This window comes from Coloeus monedula (genome assembly GCF_965178545.1).
Source record: "Coloeus monedula genome assembly, chromosome: Z".
Taxonomy (NCBI): Eukaryota; Metazoa; Chordata; class Aves; order Passeriformes; family Corvidae; genus Coloeus; species Coloeus monedula.
This window is the reverse complement of record NC_138822.1, coordinates 7,061,400-7,082,556: the sequence shown is the minus strand read 5'-3', so window position 1 is coordinate 7,082,556 and position 21,157 is coordinate 7,061,400. Positions and strand designations below refer to the sequence as shown.

Here is a 21,157-nt window from a genome sequence, read left to right as displayed (position 1 = left end):
TCCTTGCCAGATATCTTCCAGAGTAAAAGAAACCCAAAAGGTAAAGTGTAAGATACTTGTTTAAAGTGAGCTGTACAGAGCATTCACTGAATTTAACAGAAAAGAGTGGGGGAAATTACATAAGGAAGTTTAATTGCACAAACAATGGTAAGTATAGGCAGCCCATCAGATTTACAAAACCTCCACCAGTCCTTAAAATGAGTGCCAGGAGGCCTTTGCTGATCATTATAATATAAATGAGGTCATAGAACAAACTGGTCAAGTCTATTTGATAACTTCTATATATTTGCATGTCAGAGGACTGACCTCATTCACCTAACTGAATCAGCCTGGAAATTTCATAACTTCTTGGAAAGAAGAGGAAGATAAATGCCACTTAGTCTGCTCTGATCCATTGTGTATTTCTACTTCTGTCAGAATCTTATATTGCATACAAAAAGAGTTCATAAACCTTTTGCCATTTAGCCATTATCCGCGGCAGGGACAAGGAGTGCTAGCAGCAGCAGCCCGTGTGGAATTTTTTATGTTCTGTATTAGGTTTTGCACTTGTCAGTGGTGGTACTGGTGGCCTGCATTTTTTTTTAGCCAGCTTGTGTATTGTTAGTGGAAAACATGATGCACTTTGAGAACTTCCAAAAATTACTATTTTAACATCTGGATTTTGTAGTGTATTTGGACTTTAAAGATACAGCTTCCTAGATGTTCAGAAACAGAACAGGTCTTAACCTGGCAATTTATAAATACAGATAAATGGTATTATTGTAGTTTTCAGATTACAAGACAAGAACTGTCTTAAATAGAGTGGGAAACTATATTAAATACTGTTCTTAATATTAAACTGTAAGTTACTAGCAACCAAGTTGAAAATTTAGGTTTGAACATATGTCTAAGTCAGAAACATAATTCCTAGCTCTTACTTTAGTTTCTACTGAAAACATAGGGGATTTCTTACAAATGTGACTGCCTGCATTTTGTGTATGTGAACCTGTATAATCAGTAGAAGAACAGGAAAGCATCTGTAATTTTAGTTGCAGTCCAGCATTTTACTAGAACCAGATTTTACAAACTGCTGTTTAAACTAACTGCTTTGAAAAGAAACTCAGCCTAGTAATACATTGACAATACATTGGTAGTACTTCAATATTTCCTTGTAATTAGAAGTGCCTTCTTAAAAATTTCAATCTGAGAACTTTGAAAATCATATAATTTAAAAATCATGTAATGATTTTTTTTTTCTGGGAAGGTTATTGAGTTTATATAATCAGTCTGATTTTCAGAGTCTGTTCCCCAGCTTTCTAATGAAGTAGAATTTACTTAACAACTCAGCATGTCCAAGGTTCATATTAATTCCTGAAGTTTTAACATACCTTGAGATATGTTTTCTTCCAGTCTAGCAACAAAGTTATACTAATAAATCTTTGCCTGCATTTTGAATCAGACATGCTAAGTGTCTTACCTTTCTGCTGCTTCTTACAGGTATCATATGTACCTATGTGTAGATTTTTCAGTGCACTGACAAGAAATAACATGGTGAAACAGCACTTTGTTTTTCTTCAACCTTTGTACCTGATGAATAACCAGGCAGTGTAAAAAAATAATAACCCTAGAAAATCCTTAGCAAAAGATTGACTAAGTTGAGCAACTTCTTATAATCGTCTTGGGATTTAATTGGATCATCAGCCAATAGGAAAGTCTAACTGTAATATGCTGAAGTGTCAAGTTCCAGTTCGTAGAGGAAGCAGTGAGTTTAAATGCCACAGGTAATTTACAAGCAAATTGAGTTATAATCCATTAAAGAAATTCCGGAGACGGAAGAAGACTTTCATTTTTAATTTGATCAGTCATCAAATGGAGAAAATGTCAGGATATTTGCATACCAAAGTAAAGCTTCCTAGTAGCTAGTTAACTCTCTGTTAGTGCTTGTGTCTTGGAAACATCATCGTCAGAGGAGCTGCAGGGCGATACATAAGGATGTCTGTAATAAGAACTGTATTTCAGGAAGAAGTTCCAAAAACAAATCATACTTGCTCTGGAGTGAATGTCTATGTACAGGCTGAAAAAAAGGGATTATATTGATATACAGGCACTGTATCCTATAAATTTTTACTTGCATTAGTGCTCGTTCTGTCCAATGCACACCACCAAACTACAGAAGAGTTCATCTCCTTTCCATCTCCATTCCTCTCCCATATGTGGCTGTAGAAATTGTTTTGCTTCACTGTGTCTTTGTTGTTACTGGCACTTTGTTTTTGCATAATATCTCAAAACATTCTGCAGCTTTTCCGAGCTTCATCCCTGATTCAGCTTCATCCATAGTGTTCAAATTACTCACGGTAACAAACTGTGCTTCTGTGACAGCCATTTCTGATTTTTTTACTGCCTCTTGAAAAATCACTAAGTTGCAGCCTCCCCTCAGAAGGTTTCTACCAGAGAAGATGCATCACAGTAAGTCAGACATTTCTGGTCTCAAGGACGTGCTGGATCATCTTGAAGTATTTAGCCAGGAGTCCATATCATGTAAGAAAAGGAGAAGTGCCTCATGTTAAGAGGCTACTCTTTAATTTATCCACACACACTTTGAATAGAGGAGGCTGGAAAAGTAGGTTTCATTCCTTGTCCTGCTTTACATGCTTTAAATCTCAGGCACAGATGAGAGAAATCCCATAGAGCTTTGAGATACCACTACCCTCAAGAGTGGTACTGCTATACATGGAGCAAACTGTATTCTCTCTCTTTCTGAAGGTTCCAGTGATCTCCAGGAAAGACACTATGTTTGTGTTTAAATACAAGCTCCCTCTAAGCCATACTGCAGTGTCTCCAGGAGAATTACATGTAGTGTGGAGACTTCTTATGAAAATCAACACCCTTAGCATTTTGTTGAATTTTTTACTGCGCTTTCTCTGTTTTCTTTCTTCCAAGTCTGAAGCTGGGCTTGATTTGAGAGAAACTGTCACTGCTGAGACCTTGCAACAGCTTTCATAGGCCCACATTGAGGCATGAGGAGCATTCAATAAAGAAGTAACATGAAAGCTCCCTGACAACTCCTAGTTCCACGCCTTCCAAAAGGTCTTGGATCAAACTACTCTTATAGGTTAAAAAAAAGCTCCTTTCCACTACCATATGTAACATAATTAGCCATTTATAAACTGGTGCACTTGCAGTGAGGGCCTTGTTCTTTGGACTGCATCTGAATAAATTTGTTTTAGTCCCAAGAGGGTATTAAATTTAATGTCATGTTACAGCCATCCAGTATTTCTTATTCAGTCCCAATGCTTGCCAAATTTGCCATACTTAGTGGGAGATCATCACTTTGTTGTGTTTCATCATCATCAGGTCGAAAGCATTTTTGCAGCATGGCCTGCTAACCTGACGGAATTTCTATATGATACGCTCAGTTTCCTGGAGATTATAGATCTTCCTTGGAAGCTAGTTGGAAGTGGTTACATTTTTTAAGCTCTTTCGAGAATTCCTTGTAAGTGATGAAAACTGTGGGGAAAGGCTGAGGGAACTGGCATTGTTTAATCTCTAGAAGAGAAGGCTTAGGGGGTATTTTGTCAAAGTAAATACCTGATGGGCAGGGATTAAGAAAGTGGAGCTCCTCTCAGTGATGCCAAAGGGCAGGACAAATGACAATGGCTGTATATTGGAGAACAGGGAACTCCATTTAAACATCAGAAAAAACTCTTCTGTTTGTAAGAGTGAACAAACATCAAAGCATTGCCTAAACGGGTTATGGGGTATCCATCCTTCAAGACACTGAAAACCTGAAAAAGACGCTGACAACCTGCTCTAGGTGACCATGCTTTGAGTAGTGCACAGGTTGGACCAGACAACCTTCAGAAGTCCATTCCAATGGCAACTCTACTCTGCTTCTACAGTATTTTCATTATTTCTTTACCCTGAAATTATCATGGTGCAGTTCCAATATTTTGCATCATCTCTTAAACCTGAGGGCATTCTTGTCTGCAGTCTTTGATCCAATAGTGTCAGTTACACAGTTCACCACTTGTCATCTTGCAACTTGGGAACAGTTAATGAAAAAGAGGAGAAAAAAAGTCCTGAAGGAAGGTATTGAGCTGATTTTATCATTCTTAACAGCAGAAATCACTCTGGAAACAAGCAAACTGTTTCAGCAGCAATGTTTCATGAACAATGAAGGGAATTAAGGTATACTGTTCAGGTTATACTATTTATATATGTAAGGGTATGCATATAAGGGTATGTATATAAGGTATACTCTCAGGAGTGGTTTTGTTTAAATTTCCTTTAACTGTGTTCTCAGATTGACTCTCTAGCTTTCAGGAATTTCATAGAAATTACTAGACTTATCATAAAACAGTGAGAACAGTTCTTTATGCATTCTTTAAATCTGCTAAGACAGTTGCTTGTAGCTCACTATAGCTGAAATGGTAAAGTTTTTGTATTTGCAGACTATTGATTTCCTAAGAAGATTAAAGTCCTGAATCAAGAATGTAAAAAATGCCTCGTTTCTTAGTTATTGCGTAGTTTAAAAACTACACTGCTTAGACTTCTGCAACCACTCTCCATTGTAATCAACAATTCTTTGCAAAGAGTAATCTTTTCATCATCATCATCTGGTACCGCCAAGTCGTGATGTCTATATAATATATTTTCTTAATGTGCATTCACAAATTGCATACCAGCTTCTTTATTTCAAACTGTCTGTTGTTACTCCAGAAATTCTGATTAAGAGCAACTGAGAGGGAGTACTATACTTTTGCCAGTGTTGAGACCAATGCAGATAGACAGTGCAGGAGTGCTGGAAAAACACGGTGTGGGTATTGTAAAGGCAGAGAATTCTCCTGTATTTCATTTTGTGAATGTTTGTATACCTAATCCAGCTCCAAGAGGATTAGGTACAAGCTGGTAACTCCTTTTTTATAGAGTCTGAGCTTTTGATGTTACACTGAGCATTTCAGTGAGGCTGAAGGAATACTGGAGTTTGAAATGAGTGCTTACAATATATATTAACTGGTGAAAGTTACAAAACCCTTATATTTTTACAGCACAGAAAAGTTAATTCAAGCTGTAGAAGAAGATATCAAGCGTGAAAAGGTTGTGGCAGATGACATAATGAAAGACACGTCGCAGGAAAATCAAGCTAAATATATGGAGATGAAAGCTGCTAATGAAAAACTCTCCCAGGTTGGCTTGTTTCATTATGCTTACCTGAAATATTTCTTAAACTGGCTTCATGGTTTAGATAAAATTTAAGTACTAAAGAGCTTGACAACAGAGTAATACAATAAAAAAGCTTGCTGGTATCTTACTCAATTGTAGAAGTACCTGAAAATAGAACAATTGACTAAGATCAAATACTTTGTCTTTTTGTATTTAATACTTTAAGCAGAAATAATGTTCCCAGTTTTCTGTTTAAATTTAGGGATTCACATGCAGATTTTAAAAGCCACTGCAATACTTAGATGTTTCATCATGTGCTAAAAGCAAGCAAAAGGGAAAAACAACCCCTGCAATTTCTGTAGTTCAGTAGAAAGTTTTCTTCTTGTGTACAAAAGCGAATCTGGCTGGCTTTTTCTATTATTATTATTGTTGTATGTCTGAATGTATCAGAAAAAATGAACTGGGCTTTATAAAATGTTCACTAATCCTAATGTTAACAACAGGAGTAACATTTCTAGGCTCTCTGGGATGATCTAGTTCAGGCTGTGCAGTCTTGAAAGTTTCTCTGTATAGTCTGTACAGAGATGACTTCAGTGTTTCCCATCTGTCTTAGGATGAGCTGAATCAGTACTCAGGGTTCACCTGCCTCTTTCTGGACTATAAATAAACTGTTGTGGCTGGTTCAGATTTTAAAATTTGACTCTAAATTTCTGAAGGACAGATAATAAGTTCCAACTGCGGTACTGATTTTAAGAAAAATAATAGTGGAAAAAGAGCAAAAATTTTTTTGCTAGTAGCGCAACTGCAAGTAACAATGATAAGAGTAATGGAAAAGTTGGATGCTGAAATCAAGTGTTTATTACATCTGAGTTATGTGAAGGAGTTGGACACAGTCTTGTCTTTCAAATTTTTGAGAGCAGCAGTGGAATAGTTTACAGTATTTTATACATACTGACGGTTAAAGCAAAAAAGTAATTAACCAAGTAGAAATTTTTATCTGAATTTTGTGTTTTGCTTCCTCTTTAGGAATTGATTGTTCAACAGCAGGAATTGGATGCACTAAATGTAGAGGAAGAGAGCCTAAGAGCTGTATGTATGATAACAAGTGCTCTCTGTACTAACCTTCCCTGAATGCTATTGTAAAGAAGAAAAAATACCTATAATTTCTCTTCCTTAAATTTTCAGATACTGTAGGATCATACTGTAGTATGGGATGCCAAATCTGCCTCTCTGGTTTCCACTAGTAATTTCTGATCAGTTTTGGGTAAAAATGTATTATTGAGGAGATTTTTTTCATATTGGTTCTTCCATGGATAAAAGGATCTGTGAGCTGAAACATACAGTCTGAAAGTACAATTTTCAAATACTACTAGACATTTTTCAGTCCTTTTGAATATTGTATATAGTTTGAAATTCCCTAGAAACTGTGAAGTAGTAAATCTACTCAGAAAATTGGCCCAAGGAAGAACTTGTAAATCAAGAAGTAACTGACTGGGATATTCTATTCCAGTAAATGTAATATTGATAATATGGATTATAAGTTTTACTTTTTATAAAGTCCTTTATAAAATACTTTTTACTTTCTCTGTGCTTTTTGTAAGAAATAAGCTTCACTTGTATAGGTAGGTGTTGCTTAACTAAAGCATGATTGCCACAATGCTCTCTTGCCATCTGAAAATAGCTAGTAGGTGTTTGCTTTTCCCAACAGGAAATAGCACACTCTGGGGTGAAACAGAAAGCTGTACAGATGTATGAAAAGCTCCACGAGCTCAAGGAACATCGAGATCAAATGATTGCTGAGGATAAGAACGTGGAGTCTCCACAGGAGGAAAGAGAGAGATTACTAAACCAGGCAAGAACAGAAAATGTTGTTATGTAAAAGATTCTCCAAGTCAGTGTTTTTAGGGGTGGTAATACTTGAAAATACTTAAGTTTGAATCTTGCCTATATTTATGCTCTAGGCAGCGCAAATAATCTGAAATTAAGAATAGTTAATGAATTGGAAGGTTGGGGTATTTCTGGTTCAGCCAAAACCTGGAGACCTTTTGAAGCAGGTTCAGAGGAGGGCTGTGAAGATAATCCCAGGGCTGGAGCACCTCTTCTGTGAAGACAGGATGAGAGTTGGAGCTGTTCATCCTGGAAAAGAGAAAGCTCTGGAGGGACCTTATAGCCACATCCAGTACCTAAAGAGATATATTTACCTTTATAAAAAAATGGGCCGAGTGACTTTTTTACACAGGCAGAAAGTGATAGGATGGGGGGGAATTTTAAAGTAAAAGATAAGAGATTTAGATTAGATGTTAGGAAGACATTCTTTACTGTAGGGGTGGTGAGGCACTGGAACATGTGAATGCTCCATCCCTGGACATGTTCAAGGCCACGTTGGATGGGGGCCCTGAGCAACCTGATCTAGTGGGTGGCATCCCTTCCCATGGCAGGGCTGGGGAGCAGGGGGAAGGGTGAGTTGGAAACAGATGATCTTCAACATCCCTTCTAACCCAAACCATTCTATTATTTCAAGAAAACAAAATTGGCCCAGTGAGCTTTTTAGCTGGTTTTGTTCCAATTCATGAGACATGTTGGTTGGGAAAACTGGTCCAGTTGAACAGCTCTTGTAATTAACTCCAGAGAGTATCTTTGTAGGGTGCTGAACAGGTATACCAGTCCAGGAGTAATTGGATCAGTTTACAATAGCCTACACTGTAACTACCCATTTCTACTTTATGGACTATTGGTCTGAATGACTAATGGTAAGTGTATTTCATTTTTTAAAGTATGATTTTTAAACATTTGGAAGACATAACGCTTAAATCATATCACTTCTTGTTGGACAGTGTCACAAATTTGTGATTTCAAATGCCAAGTTTCTATTCTGTGTATTTTGAATTTAGATTTTTTTTAATTTTCCTTTTTTCATTTGTAGATTTAATTTCATATGTTAAAGTTGTTGAATTTTTTATAGGTTAAAGATGATAGTCAAAAAATTGCAAGCATGGAAAGACAGTGAGTAACCCCATTATACTGTTGCTATAAATTACATGTACACCCTAAAGACCCATAGTTGTGTTCCATCATGTCTTTCTATAGACTTTTAGAACATCACCACATCTTCAAACCTAGTGTTAACCTTCCACAAAGAATAGAAGATGTTTTTCTGTTTCCAGTAAACAAGTTTTATAGTGGTAAAACCTTTAGGTCTGCACAATAAGATACTTCCATCCCTTATGAACACACCTTGAGAATATGAATTGGTAGTAGCACTGACATAAACTTGCTTAAGGCTGAAGAAGACATTGATTTGTAAGAGCTGCTCCTTTGGGACAGCTGTGAAATTGAACCTGCATTACGCTGCAGCCACATTTTGAAGTTTGTTTATGTGTTCTTAAAACCTAAGAGTCACAAAAGTTCCATTCTAAAGAGTAGAAGGGCATTGCTTCTTGATCCTTGGGTATTGGGTCTTTCAAAACACTTGCCAGGAAGTCAAGTAAATTTTATAATAAATAGTATGTATCGAGGGGTAGATAAAACAGTACAGTATTTTCTGATTTTGAGCCTTTTGATTTCTCTTTCTTTAAGGAAAAATTGAGATAATTCATAAAATCTCCTAGAAACAGTTTTAAATTCTTTTGAACAATATTCCCAACTAAAATTGTAGGTCAATTTTTAATGCATTTTAATTGGATAATAAATTGCTTAACAGAATTTTTTAATAGATAAAAATAACAAATATTTATATTTGAGATTTTATGTAGAAATGTATTAAAGGTAATTTCATTTCACACTTTGATTATGTAGCAGAGTGTTTTATTTGGAAATTTCTTAGTGGATTTTAGTGAATACAGTTTAAGGAATACAGTTACTTGTTGCAGTTTAACAATCATGTTGTACCTCTGCAAAGTTGAATAGCAACCAGCAGAGGGACTAGTTGAGTAAGTTAAGAATTACTGATGACTCAACAAAAATTGTTTTTTAATAAAAAGGAGCTACATTACTTCTATTTAATGGACAGAGGACTAAAGTGACAGATGATTTACACATACCTTTTATAATAACAAGAATCATTCTGATACTCTCTTGGTTTTGGTAAATATAGATTTTCTATTTTTATTCTGACTTCTCTCTGCAATTTTGTCTAAAATAAAGTAAGTATTTTACAATACAATTTTAACCTTGACTTTCATTATCTATTTGTCAGGTTGGCAGAAGTAAAAGGAAAAATAGACCATTTTAAAAAGGTCATTCAACGACTTGATATGGATCTGGAGAACCATCGAGGTAATATGATTAGAGGTGTAGCAGACCTGCATCTCTTTGTTCTATAACAAACTGTTATACCTGTTAGTTGCTTAAAACTTTTAGGCTTATGCAAACGTTCAGTACTCACCAGCATGAGAAGTTCTGTGTCTCTAAGTACAGCCTGTTCTTTTCAGACATAAGAAATGGGGAGTACCCACCTTTAGTGAAACATTAAACAAGTTCATATTGAAAATTACCATATAAAATAATAGGACAGCTGTTTGGTTTTCCATCCAATTTGATTTTTAATATTGCTTGAAGAATAGAAGTGTATCTTACTGGAAGCGCTGCAGAACAAGCTCATATGTAGAAATGCTTTCATTAATTTTACATGATCTGTTACACTGGCGGCAAATGTGGAATTGAGAATATTTAATAGCAATGTGTAAAGCAGACAGAATTCAGTATTATTTTTACCTGTCTTTGAAACTTCTTAGGTTGATCTTTGCAAGAAGAGTTTGTAAGCTGCCCAGGAATGGCCTTAGCTTGTACTGACTTCCAGCAAACATGTGCTGCTAGTGCTTAGGGTGGGAATTTATCCTAGCACTGGAAGTTACAGTTCTGGAGGAAGTAACTTTAGTTTGAGCATCAGTCCTTAATAGCTGTAAAAGGTTCTCCATAAAATGAAGATTCATGCAATGAAAAACCTTCTTTTGATTATAAGAAATCTTGTTCAGATAGGAATTACATAAGTATATGCCTGCATTCTGAAAGTCTCTATAAGAAGTTATTTAACTTCTATAGAATTAACGAATTGATGTCCTTCTTATTTTATGCCTTTTCTTGGGCAATCAGTGTAAAATCTGACTGTAAGTGTCTTCCAGGTGAATAAATATCTAAAAATCTGCCTCTAAACAAATGTTTCAGATATCTGTTTATCATCTTCTGCATGACAGAATATTTCTACATTAATCTGTTTATCATCTTTTGCATGGCAAAATATTTCATATTTCTATAGATAATTCATTATTTTTGTGCAAATAATTTATTAAGACTGTTTTATTAGCTTTTGTGTTTCCAGATAATATCATTGCAAACTTTATTGTCCTTTAATTTTTCCTTTCTGTTTGGCTTGCAACCGTTTTTTATTTTAACTTTGGAGAAATGCAGAAGGTAAGAAGCAAGTTGCTTTTCACATTTTATAGTTCAGTTTACACATACAGTCATTCCTTGCTGGACTGTGTCTTTCACTGTTTTAGAAAAGTCTGTTGAAGAAGAGAGTTTGAAGCATATGTAGGAGAAAGCACATGCTCTCTGTCAGCGTATCAGAACCAGTCAGAATACTGAGAATCAAGTTACCTTGTGGTATAATGTAGAGGGAATTACACCTATTGGTGTAACACAGAGGGAATAAATATATTCATAAGGAGTCTCTTTAAGGCACAAAAATGTAAACTCCCAATGCCACCTTCTCTAGCGAATGGGGAGAGAATCGCAGAGGGCGATTCATACTTCTGCTCTAAATCAGCATCTTGGTGTGTCCTTGAAATTCCTGTGCTCTCCCCTTCCCCAGTCACTTTACTTCTGGATCAGTATTTAAACATTGTTACGTAGCATTCCCAAAATCCAGCTCTAAAGTTTTTTTTATGTAAATATCAGGTGAAATAGAAAGTAAAAAAAAAAAAAAAAAAAAAAGAAATTTTAATTTTAACTAAGGATTTTTTAATGTTTCAGGATAAATATTTCAGTGCTAGAAATATTTTTGAGCAGGGAAAAGTCAAACAGACCATGCTGAAATAACTATTTTTAGGTTTTGCCTGAAAAAATCTAAATAAGTAAATAGTTCACCCACTTATTACATGGTTTATATACTAGCAGTTAACTTTAATGATCAGTCAAAGTCAACATTAACTCAAATGCAACAGACTTAATCTTTCATAAATTGCAGGAGAGGTTAAGATATTTGTGCATTAATGGCGTATTTTAAAGAAAACTTATTATAAAGACATCTCAAAGTTGTGGTCTTCAAATATTTTTTTCTTTAAACACTTTGACAGATTATGTAACTGTTTCATAGCTCACGATTACCAGAATTTTTAAGAGTAGAACAGGCTAAGTTATTAACTATTGGAGCCTTGCCTTGCAAAATGAAAGAGAGAGTCCAATAAGGAACAAAGCCACAGCTGCGAGGAAGCTGAAGCAGAATCAAAGTCTCTTAGGGCCCCTCAGGTGTTCTTATTGTTTGTATATACTAGATAAAAAGGAAAGCATAGGCGTGTACAAATAAAAAGTCAGAGAGAAATTTGCTTGCTCAGTTTTATCTGTATCTGTCTGATTGTTTTACTTTGTATTCTTTAAAATTAAAAGATTATGTTAAATATAAAGCAGACAATTAAAAATTTAGATGTTTGAAACTTAAAATTATTTTTAGGAAATGAATTGTCTCATTTTCTTGTGACAAATATATCAGGTGTCCCACTTTACTAATACATATAAATTATGAGTTATTTATGATCAGTAGTCAAATTTAAAGATAGAGTGAACATGTATATTATTCCTTATTTCTAATACCACTATATTGAAGGTGTATGGAAATGTTCTTTCAAACTTAATTGTAGAAAGCTTTCTGTGTATTTTGTTTTCCTAGTCCATTGCTTGTACAGTTGTCCTGTGTATTTCCCTGAGATTATCAGTTTCTTTGAAGCCGTGTATCCCTGTGAAAGTCCATTGCAATAGGTGAAAGTGCAGTTGAAATGGCTTATATATTAAACAGGGCTGCAGAAAGTTTTAACTCATCATGGTGCCCAAATACGCAGAAGCATTTGTTCTCTATTGTTTAAATTCACTTGACTTCAGAAAAACCCTGTGAACTTCCTTTGTCCATACCAAGTATTTATCCCACTCCTATCTATCAGAAATTGTAACACCTGAAAGGTTCTAAAGATTGCATTGAAGCTGATTTATTAAGGTATCTTCTTTTTTAATATAAAAGGTATATGACATAGTTGACCTGACTACATTAAATTAAATAGGATGTATCCTGTGGTTCCTAGGCATGTAGAAATTTTATTTTTGAAACAGTCATTTTGCTTCCTGAAGGAATCCAGGCCTGAGACAATATAAAGTTAAATTAATGTTGCATCTCTTGTAGGAGAAGAAAATTGGAAATACAAGGAATTGAAGAAGAGGGAAGAAAGCATGGACAGTAAGTTGTCTAATATTATTTAGCTTAATATTACATATATATATAAGTATTATTAGGCCTAAGTTCACTAAAATACAGGTTTCGTTTTGTTGTTAAAACAGTTAATTTATAGCTGCAAAGAACTGATGTGCTGATCTTTGCATGAAGTTCTATGGTCTTGTTCTGTGGACAAGATAATTGAAGTCTTACAGGACAGTCACAAACATTTGGAGCGTCTTTCAAGGCTTTTCATCAAGCATTAAAGATCTAGGAACACAACTTTATTTCATGAAAGCAAGGCTGTAATTAATTGCTTAAGTGATTAAAAGCAGAACTTCAAAATGGACGACTATAGATATTATGTAATTCTTTAAAATTAAGGCTTATCATATCTATTTACTCAAGATGAATGTTGCTAAATCCTTGTTACATATTAAAAAGTTACAATGTAGAGATTTTGGTAGAAACTAACCGAGGATGAAAACAACTGGGTTCAAGTATACCTTATACATAGTACTGTAGGAGACAGCTTACAAAAAAAAGTTGGTCAGCAAAAGGGAAAATGGTCAGTAAACATGCCATAGAGGTTCAAGGGATATAATACCTTTTTTTAAGTGTTCTCTAAAAATGTTCTATATAACTTATGGCTAGCATAATACTGAAAGAAAGGTCTCAGCTGACAATAAGAGAAGATGAATAAGACAAAACTCAGGGAGTTTCTGTGTTTTCAAATTCCAGGTTTCCTGAGAAGCAAAAAGACAAAAGCTCACTTGATCTGGGTTTTCAGTATTGATACAGATGATGTCAGCAGGGCTTCACTTTTTGCGTTTTGGTTCTGCTTCTACCCTTCATCAAAGGTTATTGATAAAGTTCTGGACCAGTTAGTAATTTGGGGGACCTGAGAGCTGAGAGATTTGGGGGAACATACAGGAGTCTTAAGGATGGGAAAAGAGCAAATATGGTGCCTGTGTAGAAGAAGAGGGGACAATTAAATACATACCAATCGGATTAGTATCAATTTGCAGAAATAATTTGGAAAAACTAAGCAAGCAAACAGTATGTAAATGTTACAGGAATGGGAGTATGAATAACACTAGTATTGATGTGTCGAATACAAACATCTTTTTTCCTTTTTTTGACAGAAAAACACTGCAGAATAAGGAAGGTGTAGCAGATGATGTGTACTTTAACTTCAGTACATCTTCTGCTGTCTCGTGGTGTTTTTAGAAGCAAGCTAGGCCAATATTGTCCATTTTTAACCTATATTGTGCATTCAGTTAAAAAATTATTAATTGTGAAAGATTCAAGGCCAAAATGAAAGGATGTATTGCGTGGAGTTTTGCAGTGTGCTGGATGTTCAGGTTAGTCAGTATTTTTCTTAATCAGTTGGATGATGGGAGAGAGCATCTTAGAGAACAGTTTCACAGAAAGTGTTCCATCAGAAAAGCTGAAATCATGTTAGAGGACATGGTTAGAATGTAGTGTAATTTTGTTACTTTAGAAATTAATTACAAAAAAGTTTGAAAAGGACTAAGTGTAAGTTTCTGCACTCAAGAGTAATCAACAGCAAAAATGCAGAGTAGGGAGCAGTTCATCAGGTACAGCTCTGTGGTGTGGCTCAGAGAGTGAAAGACAAAGCTGAGCAGTATCAGACTAACATGGAAAATGCCACAACAGTAGGTATACATTGGAGTGTCAGTTGTTAGACATCCGAAGTAATGTTTTTTCCTGTGCATCAAATACTTCAGATGGTTGTATTGTCTCTAGTGCTGCACATAAAGAAAGGGGCTGTCAGTCCTGAAGAAAACTGATGGGGATATGCAGAAAGCATGACCTGCAAGGAAATATGAAAGAATGAGTCTTTTATTTTAGAAAATTTATGACAGTTGTCAAATGTGTAAAAAGGCTATTTCAAATAGTAACTGAATAATTTATTTCTGTATATATGAGGAGGATAGAAAAGGAGTAATATACCACTACCTGCAGAAAGATTTCTGGTTGGATATTAGTAAAAACTTCCTAACAATAACATTTACCAAGTGTTGAAATAGATTGTCCAGAATTGTAGAGTATCTATCAGGAGCTCTGTGTGTGAAGAATATGGACAACTATCTGAATTACTGACATATAACTGGTTTTGTCCTGGAGCAAGTGAATTAATTAGATGAGCTCTTGCAGTCTCTTGCATTCAAGCGTTTTTATGAGTCTGTGAAATACACAGCATTCAAATGAAACAAGATCAATCAGACAAGTGTAATGAAAAAATAAGTTGCTTGCAAAAAAGCAGTGTGATGAGATGTAAAAGTGGCCCTTGCTTAATGTTTCTAAATAAATTCAAAGGTTTGAAACAAAAAAACACGTAAAAAGTCCAGAATGCCAAAAGAGGAAAACACTAGTCAAATTATACAGCTACAGTTCTGAGGTCCTAATTTCACTGTTGCAGGCTCACTTTTATAGAATTAAATACATATCTGTGAATATTATGTATATTAGTTTTATTGTTTCATATTTATAAATGTGTGAAAATGCTTTTCAATCACTGTCAAACCCTTCTTGCCCAAACAAGGACTTCTCCAGTTTTTATCCAGATAAAAAGTGTGCAAACTCTTATGGTTCCCAGGTGCTCTTGTGTGTATAAGCCATGTTTCAAGAGGACACCCAGCAAGAAAGAAATTATCGTAACTTAGAGCTCTGGGCAGCATCTTGCTGGCTTCTTACTTCCATGTGATGTGTCCAGGATGTTTCATTTTAGAATATCTCTGTCACCAGAAATACAATGTGGTATTCCTAGAACACAGAGTGCCTACCACCATTACAACTGTGTTGTCAGATTCAGTTGGACAATTACTAAAGGGAGATAATACAGAAGGGAAGAGGTGATACCAGGTCTCAAGTCTTCAGCAGTTTGGCATTTAGTCCAGGCCATTGGAGATAAGAAAGTTACCTGTTTCCTTTATTTAGTAGCCCATGTTGATAGCTTGCAGAAAAATGAGGACAAACAACTGCTGGGACACGCATTCAGAAAAGCATCAGAAATAGTGGGGATGAAATTTCTTTCCTGTTGGGTGGCAACCCTCACCTAAACACAAGAAAGTGGTGGCCTTGTGTCCAATGTGTAACTGGAATAATTCTTCTCATTTTCATTCCAGCGCCTAAGTTGACAAGTTTCAAGGTCTCTATCTGAAACTGGACTGCTTAGCAATTTAATACGGAGTTTTGTCTGGAAACAATATTTCAACCACTCAAGTAAGAACTTTCTTTTTTGTGTTTGTTAATCTCTAGATTTTCTTGAGACGTTTGAGGATGTGAAGAGTCAGGAATTGGAACGAAAGGCCCAAATAGAAGCCAACGTTGTTGCACTCCTGGAGCTTACCAGCAGGGTAAGCATTTCCATCCACCTTTAGCAAGCTAGGAGTTTAGACACACAGAACAGGAGAGTGGCTGGATAAAGAAGGATGATTGGTTTTATATGTTTATATTTATCTACATAATAGTCTCTTAAAATGATTAAACATTAAACCATGTGCAGCTGTAGTTAAAAAAAGGATTTGTTTAATTTCTCTTTTTTTTCTGGGGGAAGAGTTTTGAATAGTATGTAATATTGTGACAAGAACAAAGAAATATTTGCATAATTTCTATAATTCTTCATCTCTGTTGTAACTAACATTAATAATGATAAACATTTCCAAATACTGTAGATAAAACTACTGCAATATTGTGTTTATCCAAAGTTTGCAAATCTCAGCTCATGGGTATTCTGTCACTAGTGTTATGTAACTAAAAAAATATTCCAGTTGTGTCTCTGATATACTAAAGGTATGTCTGAAATGCCCTGTTGTATAATATTTAATGTAAATATTATGTATTAATAATGCAACAGTTCAGAAACTGTTCCCATTTACAGTCTGCCATTTTTTTCACTTTCAAGACTTCTTTTTATGTTCTTAACTCCCATGGATTTTTTTATGTTATAGAAAACTTTCATCTGAGTAATATTTTGATCCTATGATTATTTGAATTGTCTTCTTCCTACTTCAATACAGTACACCATAAGGTATATTTTAGGCACCATCACTTACTTTACAATAGACCTATATGGCAGCACAGTTTCTATTTGCTGTGTTTTGTTTTCATCTGTGCTGGTCTGTCAATACATCTTTTATCAGAAGTTGGCAGAATGAAAATCATTCACATTTAAATCACTTCAGATTATTTCCAGTATTCTAAGTCTTTGTAGTAGAAAAGGCAAATAACAATGTCACAGGACAGGAGAGTTTCTTACTTGTCCAGTTACCACTTGTTGTTTCAAAAATACAGCATGTTGTTATTGTTGTTGGTAATACACAGAATCTGAATCATATGAAACAAATTTCATCTGTTACCAATCAAGAGCTGAAGATTATGCAGGAAGACCTCACTTTCAAATCAAATGAAATGCAGAAATCACAGAGCACTGCTAAGAGTCTGATTACAGGTGAGATCAGCAACAGATTTTCTAATTAATTCCTTAAAAAATAAAGACTACCTGCATTGTTACACTGATAACATGTAGAAGATCCCCAAATATTAGATATCAAGTGATCTCCAAATATTAAAATACAGTGGCAAGTTCACAAATTGAAGTGCTTGTGGGTAACAAGTTATTTATTTTTCTCAATTTATTTATATCTATTATAATCTATTAGATATTGTATATTATACATTTATAGTAAGTGTGTATACTTATTTATACTTACCTTACTATTATCACTAAACAATCATTTTCCTTGCACAAATACATGTCAAACAAGGGTATTTTAATACAGGGGTTGAATTAAGCTAGTATTTGATTTTACTAATACTTACCTCAAAATAAGATCTTTCATGATCTTGAAAGTGTATTTAATAAACTGAAGCAGAGTTTTCTATAGTTATCTAACCATGTATTATTTGTAAATTTAATTCTTAGTATCACTTATTTATGGTTTATGCTTTTCCAAAGGGATATGTACCTCAGGCAATTAACTGACAACAGTGAATAGCTCTCAAATCCCAAGGCTTTGGTTCTGCAAAGTGAATACTCATTTTGACTTCATTTTCAAAATACTCAAATACTTACTGGCATCTTCAGGATGTTCTCTGTAATTTCAAAAAGCAGACAGTAGTTTTCTTTCATTCCTGTAACAAGTATCTCTTTAGTTCTTTATTTGCACTGCTTATGGTAGAATTGTTCTCACAATTCTATGTCTTTGCCAGTATCATTATTGGTTTAGCAAACCTTTCCTTGTTTGTTTGGCATAAAGGAAGGGGCAGGAATTAAGAACTATAAATCATTTTGTTAGAAGTCTCTTACATGATGTACTTCGTAGTAATTTTCAAAAGAGCAGCCGGTATTGTGACTTCAAAGTAGGTATGAGCAAATTAGAAGTTGTTTGGCATAAAATGTTAGAGAAATTGATTTTCTGTTGTGTGTTTGAACACTTACTGTTTGCTTGTCTGCAAAGACTCATTTTGAAGTTGTAGTCTAATTTAAATTTCTGGGCCATTTATCAGAAGTTCAAATATGACTTTTTGTTCTTTTATATAGGTATCATTTCTGACTATTTTACAATATAAGGATGTTTTGGAAGCACATAGTGCTGTAGAGGCATTATTGAAAGACATACTTCTTTCTCTGCAAGGGAAGAGAAGGAAGTTACAGTACATAATTTTCAGCAGACAATTCAAATTATTCCTAAGTAAATGTCTGACAGCTAGGATTCACAGATAGTATAATGAACTACTTAAGATTCTTTCAGAAATACAGTGAATGCTCAGTTTGCACTGTTGAAGTTCCTTCTAACCTTTGAATTATAGCACAGTCGTCTTCAGGATTCTTTTGTTATGATTAAAATCTGAATTTCCATATTTTCTTGCCGTAACAAAGATATAAAAAGTCCACCAACAGAACCCTTAAAAACAATAAAAAAGAAAAGGAAACCATGAAGGGTAAACAAAAGTGCTGATGGCATGGTTTCCCAAAAACATTTCCCTGGGTCACTGTAGTTTGTTCTGAGAATTTGCCACTATGTACACACTGCATGCTAGACACTGCAACTTCATGGCCTATCAGAAGGAACTGGGCTGCATCCTCTTCCTGTCTCTTCCCCTAGAGGAATTCTGAGGTTTTTTCAGTTTTGAGGTTTTTTCACTGAGTCTGCTGCTGGATAAGGATAAAATTTGCCCCTTCCAGTTTCTTTCCCATTCTCCAGAAAGTGTGAATGGATAGGAATACCCATTGCAGTCTCATCATAGTTGTATTAGACAGAAGAGTCCAAAAATATTTTTTTTCCTTTTTGGCATTTAGGTTGGTACTACTCTTTACATGTAAAATAAATTCCAACTGGTCAACTATGTATAATTTTAAAATAACAAAATACAGATATACAGAACAACTATATAAAAAGTGAAAATGCTCTGATAAGACCTAAGTAAATCCTCATGAACATCTATAGCTGTTTTCTGCTATTTCTTTCTAATCTGAATTTATTTCATAATTCTACTTTTTACTATTTCTGATCTAATATTCTCATTTATTGATGTCCTTAAGCATTTGTCTTTAAACCACAGTGCTGTAGGAACAAGAGAAGTAAAGCTGTGATCTGTTCAGTTGTGGTTTATAATCTGTCATTAACCAATTCAATGTTAACTTCAGTGTGAAACTCTGAGCAGTTATGAAATATTGTAGACACAGAGAAAGTGTTTTCTTAAGCCCTTTGCAGTGGAAGGCAGACTGTGAATTACTTACATGCAAAGCAATGCAAAATATTTTAATTTAAAATCCTTCTTTTAATTTGCAAGGGAAATTTTCATATTTATATAAGTGCTCTTTGCACATAGAGGACACTTTCAATCTTACCTTACGGATCAGCATTCCTCAGGAGAATTGCAAATGGCACACAAAAATCTTGGTTTGTCTTTTTTTTCATTCTGACGTTCCTAAAGAAATCATGAACGTGCTCTGTAATAAGCCAGAAGTGTTGATAAAAACAAATGTTTCACTCTAAAAAAAAGTATATGGCATAAATACACAAGCAGAGAGATGAGTACCTTGCTCTGAGTGTTTTGATCAGGTGAGATTTTCCCATAGAAGTCCACTGACAAAACTATACCCACGGTTTGTGGAAAGGTGAACCTGTCCTTCTATCACTTAGAGACATCTATTTTCTTCTGCCTTAAAGATTTATACTGCCTTGGTTAAGTTGGGGAGGCAATTTTCTGTCCTTTTTTCATCAGATCAGCACAAATCTCAAAATACAAACCTATGCCAAGAAAAGTTTCTTTGTCCAGTCTCATCCCTCCCAACAGCCCACGTTGCCTGATACTTGGAAATATAGGAAAAAAACTCCATTATCTATATCATTCTTCTGAGTTAGACACAGATCTGAAACATAAGAAGATGTACCCATGTGTTTAATATTCAGGAACATGAGTGAAATACAATGACAGGTCACAAAACCATACAAACTAAGACTAACCAACCTCTAGTCCTTCCCCACTCTGGGTAGGTAACTTACCCTCAAGACTGAGTCAAAGCATTTTTATTACTTGGTATATCTTTATTGTTTCTTCTCACACATGTCTTATGTCTGGACAGTTTCAGTCTCCACAGTTATCTTTATGTCAGAATCCACCCATAGTTCTAATTCCTTTAATTACCTGTAACTGTTATTTTTTAATGGAGCCTCAGAAGTAAATGCTGTTTATTGTAGCCCATGTTGATGTTGTAAGCTGTGACACTCTTTTCTGTGGATATATGAAAGTGTTTTCCTGTACAAAGCAAATGTTTAAAATAAGTTTGGCTATTTGTTCTCTTAAAACTAAGCTTTATCCGTATTCAAGCAGCACAAATAGAAATAACAAGATGCTAAAAACCTAATAAAAATATTTCTTCAATTTTTCTGTATCATTGCAATAAATTTTTTGTAAGTTTCACCACTGCTTTAAGATTGTGGTGCTATAATTAATTGTGTGGTGCTATAAACATTAAAAATAGAAACACTGTGATACAGAAGATCATCACACTTCCATTACTCTTCACTTATGGATTATAATACAGTAATTGTAGTGTATGAGTCTGACTTGTGGGGTGGTTGTGAAGATCAAATTTTTTATTTCCTTCACATTAACAGTCCCATAAATATCAAAATCAGAAGCATATTTAGGAGCTGTTTATATTGGTTAAATATAGCATAAATCTGTATGTAATGGGCTGTGTATTATGAAACAAAAAGTACTGTTAATTAGTGATTGTGTGTCTGATGATCTAGAGAGTCAAAAACTGCAGATGGACCTACAGAAGATGGAACTTCTGGAGGGCAAGATGGTTGGTGAACTGGCTTCTCTTAAAGACAAAATTGAACAGACAAAAGCAGAGTTGGAGATCTACAATAATTTGCCAGCTCTGAAAGCATCAGGAGAAGAAAAGAAAAAGGTAATGAAAGGGATGAAACAGAGTGTGTGCTTTTGAGCAGCTAGTGGAGGGGAATCCAGTTTTGTGATTGAGAGTCCTTCCTGACAGCTGAAAAACAGGATTGCATATCAGTGCAAATGAATCCAAATACTATTTTGCTATTA

At 34.8% G+C, this 21,157-nt stretch overlaps 1 protein-coding gene across 1 annotated transcript in view; it reads left to right on the top strand.

The window, feature by feature from the left end:
* Window positions 1–21,157, top strand: part of IFT74 (intraflagellar transport 74) — a gene marked incomplete at its 5' end in the record, with an annotated part of 35,746 nt that overhangs the window by 9,623 nt on the left and 4,966 nt on the right. The window contains 9 exons of the mRNA XM_082301121.1: window positions 5,028–5,166; window positions 6,169–6,231; window positions 6,851–6,994; window positions 8,105–8,145; window positions 9,338–9,417; window positions 12,530–12,583; window positions 15,845–15,942; window positions 16,910–17,036; window positions 20,851–21,014. Coding sequence (XP_082157247.1) covers window positions 5,028–5,166; window positions 6,169–6,231; window positions 6,851–6,994; window positions 8,105–8,145; window positions 9,338–9,417; window positions 12,530–12,583; window positions 15,845–15,942; window positions 16,910–17,036; window positions 20,851–21,014 — 910 coding nt within the window. The remainder of the gene's footprint in view (window positions 1–5,027; window positions 5,167–6,168; window positions 6,232–6,850; window positions 6,995–8,104; window positions 8,146–9,337; window positions 9,418–12,529; window positions 12,584–15,844; window positions 15,943–16,909; window positions 17,037–20,850; window positions 21,015–21,157) is intronic.